This window comes from Manis pentadactyla, chromosome 2 (genome assembly GCF_030020395.1).
Source record: "Manis pentadactyla isolate mManPen7 chromosome 2, mManPen7.hap1, whole genome shotgun sequence".
Classification (NCBI taxonomy): Eukaryota; Metazoa; Chordata; class Mammalia; order Pholidota; family Manidae; genus Manis; species Manis pentadactyla.
Window position 1 is genome coordinate 76841375 of NC_080020.1, and position 12755 is coordinate 76854129.

Consider the following 12755-nt stretch of genomic DNA (forward strand, 5'->3'; position numbering starts at 1 on the left):
AAATGCAAATGAGGCATATACTAAAAAAAATGTTTTCTTTATTATTTTCATTTATATGATATTTGGGTAACATATAAAATGTCTATATAATTTAAATTTGATTAAGTGAAGTTGAAATTAATCTGCACAATACTTCTACGTAGTACAAGCATTCTATATAGAACAGGTTCCTCCATAAGTTAGTTTTGTTTTTGTTTTTTATCGTGGACTCAAAGCCCATAACTGGTATGAAGCATGATTTAAATTTATAGTGAGTAACACCTGTCTAGTGTAAATTATAGTAATAAGAACAGGTGTTACAGAGAAAGCCATGGTGGCATAACTTTGCCAAAAGAGTTCTTATTTCTCATAGCACCAATTTAATTTTTATTTGCATGTCTTAGACAAGAATAATTAATTTTATTAAGGTGAAAACAAATGAAGTTGATTCAAAGTGAAAGGGTGTTCTGAAATGAATTGAACTGTCAGGACAAGATGAATAAAATAGGCAAAGGGAAAATGTGATTCCAAGGGATTTTACACATTTTCTTCATCAATCATTTTGGAAATCTTCCAAACACTACATCAAATAAAGTCAAACTCAAGAGAAATGTGTAATTTCTATAATATGCACTTTGGTATAAAACAATACTAAATATCACTGGTGCTACTACCTGGAAAAGAGAGCAGAGGAGGAAACAGAGATCAAGGTCATCTTTATTTGCTACTTCTCTCTTATCTCGCACTGGAAAGCATTAAATTCTGTCTTGAATATGACAACACGTCATCCCTTTCATCTCTCATCTGGATTACAACAGCCGCTAACTGGTCTTCCAGAACCCCACTCTTACCTACTTTAAAGCAATCTACCACAGACCAGAAAATGTGGTCTTCTCACAGTATAAATCAGTAAGAAAATTCAGTTCAAAATCCCATAAAAGTTTCCCAAGCACAGAGAATAACATCCAAACCAAGTCCCTTATTTTGGCTTCCAGATCCTGCACGATCTGGCTTTGCCTACCCCTCGGAGCTACACTCACTCCCACACACCACCCACGTGTGTGCATGCCAGTGTGTTTGTGTTACTTCCTGTGTATGCTACTACCTAACCATGCCAAGTTTCTTCCCACCTTGCTGCCTTTGCATATGCTGGTCTTCCTTCATGGACTACCCCACTGCTCCTAGTTTCTGTTTCCGTGCAGCTCATATCCTTAAACTGCCTGGAATGCTGCCTGACCACCTATCTCAACTCCCCGTTTGTTACCCTCTTAGCATATATTACAGCGTGCAATTATTTTTTATATTTGTCAGCTTTTTATAAAGTTACTCACCTAACATGTAAGTTGCATAATGACAGAGAGGTGTGTGTCTTTTCTGATGTCATCTTTTTACGTAAACTTTTTATGAAAGAAATGTGAGTTAGATTATTTTACATGAACCTTTTTTTGCACTTTGAAAAATCAGGACAGTGTTTTAGAAAATGTGACCCATAGTAATGCATGATGTTTAATGAAAGAGTGATTCTATGATCAAACAATTCTTCGTAAGTGCTACATACTATATGCTCTGTTTGAGGGTCCTTGACTACATTAGAATATTGAAAGCTTTGTGGTAAAGAAATTCTTTTTCTTTTACACAATCCATTGATTCCTGTATTTGTAGATTCTGCAAATCCTTCTTCATTTTCTTACTTATAAGGTCCTGAGGTACTAGAGTTCAACATAAGCAACTTTCAGAAATGATGCTACAGAGTTCCAGGGAAAAACTATTAATTTATTTATATATCTACTTACCTACTTAAGTGGATTTATCATAGCACCAAATGGTGTTCTCCCAAAACCTGTTTTATGAAAATGTCTTAAAAAGTTCTAAAAATATATTTAAAATATCTAATATGTTCTAAAAAATGTCTAAAAGTATTGCAAAAAATGTCAGTCGTACAAGAAAAGCATTATCACTAAAGCTAAGGAAATTTACATGAAGTAGTAAAATAACATGAATAATTTATGCCTACCTAGAAATCAGGCCTAGTCCCAGACTTAATATATTGTATGAATTATTTTTTATGCATGTCTTTTAACCATAACTATGCTAGTTTTATTGTTATTTATTTTACATTTGCTTCTAGTCTAATAAGGCAACCTGAAGTCTTAATTCCTACAGAGTATCTCATTAGAATTTGTTGGTAATAGTCTCTACCCATGGTTTTTAGAGGACACACATATTCTTTGAAGTAATTTAACTATTACTTGGATGACCATAGCAACTGGAACATATTTAGCCAGCTCATCAGAAATTTCACTGAGAGTCATGAATATCTGGAGTATATAACTTTTTATAGTGTGATATAGTAAAGATAAATTTCCATTGGTAAAGCAACTTTTATAGCTCCATCTTTGAACCATTGTATAACTTTACATTTTTGGTTCAAAAAACAAAAAATTTAAACCCTGACATCCAACAATACTGAATTATTTGTTTTTTGTTGCCCCATTATCTTCTGATTATATGTCTTTAGCACAAAATACCATTTGGGCAGAAAAAAGTCTCTAAATTCCTCCTGTGTAGGTAGAACTTATGAAGATACACAAGCTATTGGTTAGAGCAAAAGTGTGTCTGTTCGTCTACCAACAGATGCTATAAAGTTAGTTATGGTCTTTTTCTTTCTGTCATATTTTATTCTCTAGTTCACTGTTTAAAGTACTGTTTATACTTTTTTATGGTGAAAAGAGAAAGAGATGAAAGTTTAATATCTTTGAACATTTTGGGAAAGAGATTTGAAAAGTTAGAGTTAGATATTAATGGCATTAATCTGTTAAATTTTTAAAAATGAAGCCAACTTTTAAATGCTTACATTTTGGTTGCTTTTATAATGTTAATTTAAAAGAATGTATTGCAACCTACTTTGTTAAGTTAGGAGAATTACTCCGGTACTTACATATTCTTGTATATATTAAAATTTTTCTTAGGTAATTTGATGTAAAACTCACTCATTCACGCATTCATTAATTCAACAAATATCTCATGCATATCTACCACTCCATGTGCAAGAATCTTACTAAGTGCCATGGAATACAGGAGATTACAAACAGAATAGAGGTGAGGCATATATATATAAACCAGGCAAGATGGGTAAAACATCAGGATGTGCTTAACAAGCCAACAAGCTCAAAAAGGAAAGAGAGATTCTTTTTAAATTTCCAGGTAAGCCTGGGAGAAGTGGAGGAGAAGAATTTTCAAGCATAAAAAAACAGTTTAGGAAAGAAAAGGGAAGGGATGAGATATATTTGCAATATCTCAGTGGGTCTAATGTGAGAAAGTACAGATAGGTAAAGCATAGGGTAGTATTAGGAGATAAGGCTGAAGAGGTTTGGTCATGGAAAAAGACATCGATTTCTTAGGGAAGGGATGGAAGAATTTATGATGATACATAAGAGGAATATGACTGGTGACAAATAAAAAGTGAATAATGTCTTCTACTGAGGCCTTGATTAGGGACATAGTCTCTGGTGTGGAGTCCTGGGAATGGAACCACGGAAAGAACAGCTTAGTCAGCTGACAAATATGGAGTTCTGTATCCTCATTTACATTTAAAATTATAATTGTTAAATAAAAATACATTGAGCAATAAAGAGTATTATAACAAAATCTCACTGTTATTTCTATCATTTATGACAACTGGAACCAATTTTACCGAGATTACTAAATATTGAATTAAAAAGATCATCTTGTCTTGTCATTAAACCTATAATAAAATAAGGACTTGAGTTCCTCTTTCATTGTCAACTAAGAGAAATCCAAAACATATTTTTGTCATCTAGTCCAGAAAATAAAAAGACCCAAAGTTGATTAAATTGTGAATTTATGAAAAAAAAAATTGGTTAATATGCTATTGCTCAAATAACATATTTTTGTCATCTAGTCCAGAAAATAAAAAGACACACAGTTGATTAAATTGTGAATTTATGAAAAGAAAATTGGTTAATATGTTATTGCTCAAATAATTAAACTAAAAAAGAAAGAAATTTTAAAAAAAGGCTGCCTATATATTCATTTTACCATTGGGATGTTAACTAGCCTGTAAGAATGCAAGTAAAGTCATTTCATTAATTTTGGAAATATGGTACTATTCAAAATGTCATTTATATGAAATAAAATAATGTCATTTCATTACTATAAGGCAAACAGTGGGAAAATGAAATGTATACTTGAAGATTTTGAGCTTAAGTTTATAGGTAATGAATACCAAGAAACACTAAGTTCTTTAGCAGAAAAGTGTTCAGTCAATCCCAGTTATTATGGGCAATATTTACTATAAGTAGTAATAACTGTAATATAAACTGTTCTTGGCAAGTGTTTTCCAAAATTCCACGAGGCACTCCATAAAAGGAGTTCTAAATTCAAATGACTTTGGGAATGTTGGTTCAGTGAAGCTAACATGCAAATGTGTACTCAGAATCTCAGGGAAGGGCAATGGGCTGGACGTTTCCTAAAAGCCTATGACCAGGGAACCTATTATATGCCAGACACTTTCTGCCATTTCAAAGAACTCTGAGATGCTGCTCTATGAGAAATCAAAGGATTGTTTTTTCTGTACAAACTGCTAATTTTGCTTACCTTTCTGTATACTTATTCATAGGATGCCGTCAAGTCCTGCATCTTGCTTTACACCCCCTATACATGTAAACACACACACACTATAACATGTATAGTGTATTTATATAAATATAATACTTTATATATGTTTTATCTATCTATCTATCTATCTATCTATCTATCTATCTATCTATCTATCTATCCATCCATCTATCTATCTATCTATCAAAACTTACCCCTCCTGGACAGTGCCCCAGGATGCAGTTGTTTTCTCCTTTCATCTCTCTCAAATCAAGTCTTAACACCTACTGCCCCAAGATCAGCTGTTAGAGGAAAACACCTTTTAAATTAAGAAGACTCAGTAGATAAAGTTGTTAAGTAATCAAGTACACTTTAAATTTTAAAATAATAGGTCTGGCTGTCTTAATCTAAAGAAATAAGCCATAAAAAATTCTATGATACAAAAGTCTGAGAGAAGATTTTCTATTCTGCTGACGCCACTACTCTTCATAAACATCTATCCTTCTGGCTTACATGTAAGTCCACTAATACGTTTTTATCCAAGGAAAGCACTGCTATTATACTTAAGGAAAAGTATTTAAATTATTCATTATTATTCTCCTACCCATTCCAACACAAAATAAAGAAAAAATAGAGAAAGAACACTCAGGCAATTTTTATAGGAAAATGTTGAATCTTTAATAAAAGATTCAATAAATTTCATAATTGCATTATCTTGTTATAGCCTATGACATAGAATTATACATATATGAATTGAAACTACTGTTACGAATTACCTAGTCGAATATTTCATTTATGGATGAATTTTAAAAGGGAGGAGTAGTGATAAAAAGAACCCGAAGTCATATGAACTTGTGGTATAACCAGGGCTTAGAACCCAGGTTTTAAATTCACTGTCTTTTAGGCTTTCCTTCTCACCAGAGTGCCTCTCTTTTTTTTGTTTTTTGTTTTGTTTTTGAAATCTTCACATATTTCAGAACAAAGAGATACCCAAATACATTTTGTAGTTAATAAACTTAAACGTTTAGAAAGATGAAAAGCTACCAGCAATGTTTATTTTATTTTTACATGAATTTATTCATATTCACCTGTTGATTTTGAAGTCTTGAAAACACATGCATAATCTACCTAAACCGAATAAACACAAAAACACAACAAAGTAATGATTTTGTGAGTGTAGTATATTTTCCCTTAAAAAATAACACTATTATTATCATGTCTAAGGAAGAATGTACATCTTTACCTGCCAATATTTATGAGGGGTGGTAATTTGTAACATTTTACAAATTTCTGAATAGTGAACACAGACAAAAGTATAAAATTTCAATTAATTTAGATTAGATAAATGAAAGTTGTGGAGAGTTTAGACTTCTTTTTACCAATTTAGAAATTCTCTGAGCTAATTACTATATGATCTCTTAAATAAGAAATCACAGATAATGAAAACTTTACCTTTATACAAATAATAAAGTGAAACAGATTCTTTCTAATTATTTTCCAGCCCCAAACTGCCAGCTTGAGCCTTAATAATATGCTTTATAAAATGTCCAAATAATGAAGACTTATTTTTAGCATAGAATCTTTGTAATCACACAGCAAAAACCGAGTACTTGGAATGCAGTAATCATATAATAAACACAAAATGAATAAATACAGATAGATATTTAAGTTCTGATGTGTTTATGTAGAATAAAAGTATCCACTCTATATAGTGATTCCCTATACTGTGGAAATCAAAAGTAGTGTAAATGAGGACTATATGTGATGGGCTCATCAACTGAATGGGCACAGCCAAGGAAAAAAATCAGTGAGCTTGAAAATAGGTTAATAGAAACTACTTAAACTGAAATACAAATCATTAAGAGAATGAAAACCAGAACAGAATATTCAAGAATTATGGGACAATTTCAACAGGTTTTTCTTAAACATGTATGTAATGGGTTAGCAGACAGAGAAAGAAGAGGGAACAACAGAAGAAATATTTGAAGTTATAACATCTGAGAATTTCCCAAAATTAATGACAGTTATCAAGTCACATATCCAGGAAGGTCAGGTAAACACCAAGTCAAATAAACACCAGAAAAAAAAAACAAAAAACATACATCCAGGCATGTCATATTCAAATTGCAAAAAACTGAAGCCAAAGTGAAAGAAATAAGGGATGGTAAAATATCTTACTTACAGAAGAACAAAGCAAGAATTACAGCAGATTTCTCATCAGAAAATATGCAAGTGAAAAATGTGGAGTCAAAGATTTAATCTGTTTAAAGAAAGAAATCCACCAATGTACAATTTTATATCCAGCAAAATTGTCCTTCAAAATTGAAGGAGAAAAAATGACTTTTTCTGACAAAAAATATACAATAGACAATAAGACATAATAACCCTAAGCATGTGTACAAAGGTGAAATAGGCAAATCTATTATTAGAGTGGAGACTTCAATGCCCTTCTTTGAGTAATTGATAGATCAAGCAGGAAGAAAATCAGTAAGGAAACAGTGGCCCTGAATGGCACTATTCAGTCTCTTTGAGTTACCTAACACTTACAGAAACTTCCATCTAACAAAAGCAGGAGACACATTCTTCACACATTCAGACCACATATTGGGCCATGAAACAGATGTTAACATCTTTAAAAGAATAGAAATCACACAAAGTATGGTCTTAAACCACAGTGGAAATGAACTAAAAATCAACAGTAGAAATTCTGTTGCTGGAAAACCCCAAAATATTTGGATATTAAACAACATACTTCTAAACAACACACTTCTAGAACATATGGGCCAAAGAGGAAATCTCAAGATAAATTTAAAAATATTTTGAAGTAAATGACAATGAAAATACAACTTATCAAAATTTGTGGGATACAGTGAAAGCAATACTTAGAGGGAAATTTATAGCCTTGAATGCATATGCCTGAAAAGAAGAAATCCCTCAAATCGATAACCTAACTTTCCCTTCAGGAAAAGTAGAGAAAGAAGAGCAATTTAAATTAAAGGAAGCAGAAAATAAATAAATAAATAAATACTAGAGCAGAAGTAAATGGAATTGAAAACAAGATAATAGAGAAAAACAAAAAGAAAAGCTGTTTTTTGAAAAGATGAATAAAATTTATTACATAATACAAAGTTATATAGGAGTATCTTATAAACATTCTATGTAATACTGCATTTATTCATTCATTTAAAATATGCTCAAATAAGAAAAATAAACACTTGGGGGAGAGACTGATTAGGAATCCAGTCTTTGGAATATTATATGAATGAAGATATATCATAAGGATTTTATGATTAGATTTCTAGACACCTGTGTGCCTTCCATTCTGAATTGTTTTTAATGTGACAAAGAAAACTGCATTATAAAATCCTATTGTAAATTGTAAGGCTGAAATAATCAAATATGAACATTAATAAAATTTAACTCAGCTTTATTTTTCAGCCCTTCAGATAAACAATTGTGGAAAAAGGCCTAGAGAGTTGGGATATCAACCCTTATTGACATAGGATCTTGGGTTATAGATTGTTAGCAAACACGTATTTCCTTGTCAGGTGGATAAGCTTCAGCCAAAGATACTGCACTGAAGATTTTTCTTTTTCTCTCATATTGTTCCTGAAACCTTATGAATGGGCAGAACACCAAGTCTACTGACATCTTTTCAATATGTATCTTTTCAAGATGCCTTTCTTTTATACCTCTTACCTAAGAGTATTTTAACTAGAACTGTGAAAAGGTAGGGTAAAAGAGGACAGGAGAATGGGGGTGAAGAAGAGTCATCAAAAATCTGCACTGTTACTCCCTAGCAGTATGCCTAAAAACCATAAATATGCAACATATACCAATGAAATTTTAATCCTGCATAAGCCAGCCTAGAACACATGGTCAAGTACTGTCAGCTCTACATCTTTCATATGATTTGTATTTGTCCCCCAATTTTCATCTAGTCTTTGCTACATTAGGTGCTCATCCTCAGTTATCTGCATTATAGCAATGACCCTTTAGAGTACACCTTTCTCAACATTCCTTCTCATCTCAATCTTCTCATGTACTTTATGTTCCCAGCTTGTGATTGTTAGTTATATGTGTCAACTGATTAGACTAGGGTACACAGTTATTTAATCAAACAGTTACTTAATCAAGGTGTTGCTATGAAGCTATTCTGTAGATGTGGTTAACATTTGCAATCAGTTGATTTACAGTAAATGAGATTACCCTTGATAACATCAGGGACCTTATCCAATCAGTTTAAGGCCTTAGAGCAAAAACTGAGGTTTCCCAGAAGTGAAGAAATTCTTCCTCAAGACTGCAGCATTAAGTATCTAGCCTGCCTGCCTGCCACATGTATTTCAGACTTACCATTCCCTACAATTATAGTAACTAATTTCTTAAAGTGAATCATGTACATACATACATACATATAGATATATGCATTAAGTATACATATATGTGTATATGTGCACATGCACACATGTACATGTATGCACACACACATGCACACATACACACCTCCCTTATTGGTTCTGTTTTTCTGAAGATGGACACACAGATTACATTCTTTTCTGCCTTGGGCTTCCTAGTGACACTGATACAATGCTGAGGTCTTTGGAGTTCAGGACCAAGGAGATGGCTCATGTTGCCAGAATAATGATGTAAAATAATCTTTTATTCTCATCTGATCTAAACAGCAATGGGAAAATACATTTTCACATTATCAAAGTTCCAAACAATGAATTCTGTACTTAATTCCATTTTCATTACCAATTAAGAAATTTTTAAGGAAGTCTTTTTATAAGGGTATATACATTACACATTAGTATACATTTCCAATCTGGCTAAGCATGAAAAACAAACTTTCACCAAAACCTTACACTGTTTTATTATCTATATCGATATATTTTTACAGAATGTCAAGTGTGTTAAGTTGCTATGCTACAAAACTACAAATTAGAAATAGTTATTTTCAATACAAATTACATTAACAGTAAAGAGAAACTTTTACTACATAAAATGGGACATGTACTATGCTCTGTGTTTTACATGGGTTATCTCATTCAACACTTAAACAAGATGAAACAATTAACCAAAAAATGATCAGTTAAGACTTCTCAGTAGGTCCTTTAACAGAGGAGGAAAATGAAGTTCAGTGAAATGAAGTAATTTGCCTAAGGTCAGAATCGCTAGAAGGTAACAGAACACATGATTCTAAAGCCTACATTCTTTACTGTTATTTAACCAAATATGATTTGAACTTAATAAAATTCATTTCACTTTTCTAAATTAGTGACTATACTTGGACACTGTTTTAGTTATTGAAGAACAGCAGCCAGTTGTAAACAATTTTTCTGAACCATTTCTAGGAAAGAACAGTTAATCAGCAGATAATCAGACTCATAGAAATATCTGAAAAATAGCATTTAGTATAGCCCTTGGAGAGGAAAAAATTGCCAGGAAAAATAATAGCAACTGTCTTTCAATAATTTAATTCCTATCTGCTTAATTTAGAAAAAACATCAAAATTGGTAAGGAATTGTGATGCTATGCAGACTGATTTTGATAGCAATATACATTCACTGGGATCTTGTTTATTAAACTAAGGAATGAGATTGCTTTTTTGCAAGCTTGTTTTGCAGTATATTATTTAGACATGGGTCTAAATCCTTACTTTTCCAACTGTCTTTGGGAAAGATAGCTTTTTGTATCTCAGTTTCTTCATGTGCCATGTATCAAATGGTGATAATTAAGATCTACCTTGCAGGACTGCTGTAAAAACTAGGGAGAATCTATGTAGTGTAATGGTGGAAACATAGTAGGTACTAAGTAAATGGTGGCTGCTATCATTATTGTTATCACAACTGTAGAGGGGGTCCCTGTATTATAAAGAGTACATCTCGGGGTATCAATTCAGAGAACCGCTAAGCAAGTGTGAGGACCACTGTTGGTTGTTTGGGGCATAGGATAAAGGTGACAAGTTGTCAGAAAAGCAAATGTGAGTCAGAAAGGTCAGAGAAGAAATGTAATAGGAAGCCTCTTTAGACATTTCAGACATGAAGTTGATTAGTTGAGAAAGGAGACTGAAATTCACACTGACAGACCAATTCATAGTCCACTGGTCCCAAGAGGCCCATTTAAATTTCAGTCAGGAATATATTGTGCCAAATTATTCCATCTCAAGAGCCTCACCCAGTTATGGATATTATCTTACTAACCAGGAATTAAGGGCTGGATTGTCTGGCTTTTCTAAAGGAACACATGCCAAGGGCAGGGGATAGCTTAGACTAATCCCACTTCTGATTCAGAAAACCGTTGTAAAAAGGAATAACAAGCTCCTGTGAAAAGTCATTTTTTTAGTTTTTGTAGATTAGATGCTACATTCCAGGAGGGTGAGTGAAAGCAGAGGTAATCACAAGTCCATGCCTCCGCCCCTCTGAAAAAAACCCAAAGGAATTATCAACAGGACCAGGAAAAATTATATGATGCAGAATTACAAGAACATTTTCCTGGTTTTCAATTGAATTTATTACTTTTAATTTACCAAGGCTATTGTGATGAAACAAACAACCCCTTTAGATTTATATTAATTTGTTGCACAATATATCACCACAGCCAATTTCCCTTTGATGGCTGAGTATTTCTCAAAACTATGAACAAATTAGCATGATTCTGAAAAGATGCTTACTTTCAGTTCCTTCATTTCTTTCAACCAGTAGGTCAAAAAAAGCTATGAAAAATATCACATAGAGATTTCAAAGATAGTGTAATGACCTGTTTTTATTAACAAAACAGTAGTGACTCCCCCATTTACCACTATCCATTCCTACTCCTTCCTGTTATCGAACAGTAACTCCCAGAATCTACCTGCACATTCTTTAAACTTTAAAAAAAATTACTTTCAATTCCAAAAGTCATACATTAATGTATTTAGAATGTACTTCAGATAAGGCTAACATCTCCTTTGAGACATTCACCCCCAACATCAATCCCATTCCCCACTTTCATGGAGGTAGCTATTATTAACAATTATATATAACCTTTAGAACCTTTGTGTACCAATAGAAAATGTTTGCCATTTTCTGTTCTGTTTTTTACTAACTGACATTGTAATATATGCTACAATTTTGCAATGTGCTTTTATTAAGCTGTAAGAAATTCTAGGGTACACATATTCATTTATAGAAGCTAAAAGATTAGTGGAAGTAATGCTATATATTCATTTATAAATGCTAAAATGTTAATGGAAATAATAGTATTACTAGAAAGTAATAATGCAGCAGTTCCAGGCCTGTGTAAAGCCATGAAACTTTTGGTTACCTCACATTTTTGAATAATCTCATCTCCCTCTCTCACAGAATTTGTATAAAAACTAAATGAAGTAATATGTGTGTGTGCTTTAAAAGGTGTATAATTTTATATACAAATACAATGCTATTTCTCAAATAGTTTGGAAAATAAAATCATGCAGCATTACTATTCTAAAAACACACACTATAGGTATGTTACATAAAATACTAACTGAGATGTGACAAAGAATATTCAATATTATATTTTTTAGCTAGTGGCATAGCCATTCCTAACTTTAAATGCTTCACTGGAAACACTTTGATATACTGTATCAAAGGTTTTATCATGAGAAAATATATTTGCATGCAAGTTCAAGTTATTAAATTGATTGTTTATAAATCTGATTTCATTTTACATCTGTGAGCTTATGCTCTATTCACTGAGTAAATGAACAGCAGCCCAGTGTATTAAAATAATTAGAATGACTAAATCAGAAAAGAGGTTGCAAAACTATGATATTTTTAAATGTTTAAAAATTTACCTCAAATCTAATACATGTGGTGTTTAAAAGAATTATTTTAGTAAAAACAACTGCATAAATGATTTTAGTTTAAGTTATAAATCTTTTAAGTAAAATATCCTTTATATGACAGAAGTCTGAAAGGTTTGCATTTTAAGTAAATTAAGACAGTTAAGATTCTCGGAGAAAATAGTTTTAAAAAATGGTCTAGAAAGACCCCCATTTCTAATTTTTTTCATAAACAAATTAGACACACACACACACACACATAACACAAAGTCACTATATTTTCGGGGAGGGTGTTCAATGTGATTATAGCAAGATAGCTCAAAGATGAGTTAAGATCCTGAAATACAAGTAGGAC

General features: G+C 32.2%; 1 protein-coding gene across 5 annotated transcripts in view; it reads right to left on the reverse strand.

Annotated features, from left to right (window-relative positions):
• Positions 1–12755, reverse strand: part of XRCC4 (X-ray repair cross complementing 4) — a 258936-nt gene that overhangs the window by 57200 nt on the left and 188981 nt on the right. Inside the window, exon 7 of one of the 5 annotated variants that reach the window (XM_057493760.1) lies at positions 4597–4653. The exons of the other annotated variants lie outside the window; for them this stretch is intronic. Within the exon in view, the coding sequence (XP_057349743.1) occupies positions 4626–4653 (28 nt within the window). The 3' untranslated portion in view covers positions 4597–4625. The remainder of the gene's footprint in view (positions 1–4596; positions 4654–12755) is intronic. 5 annotated transcript variants of the gene reach the window in all.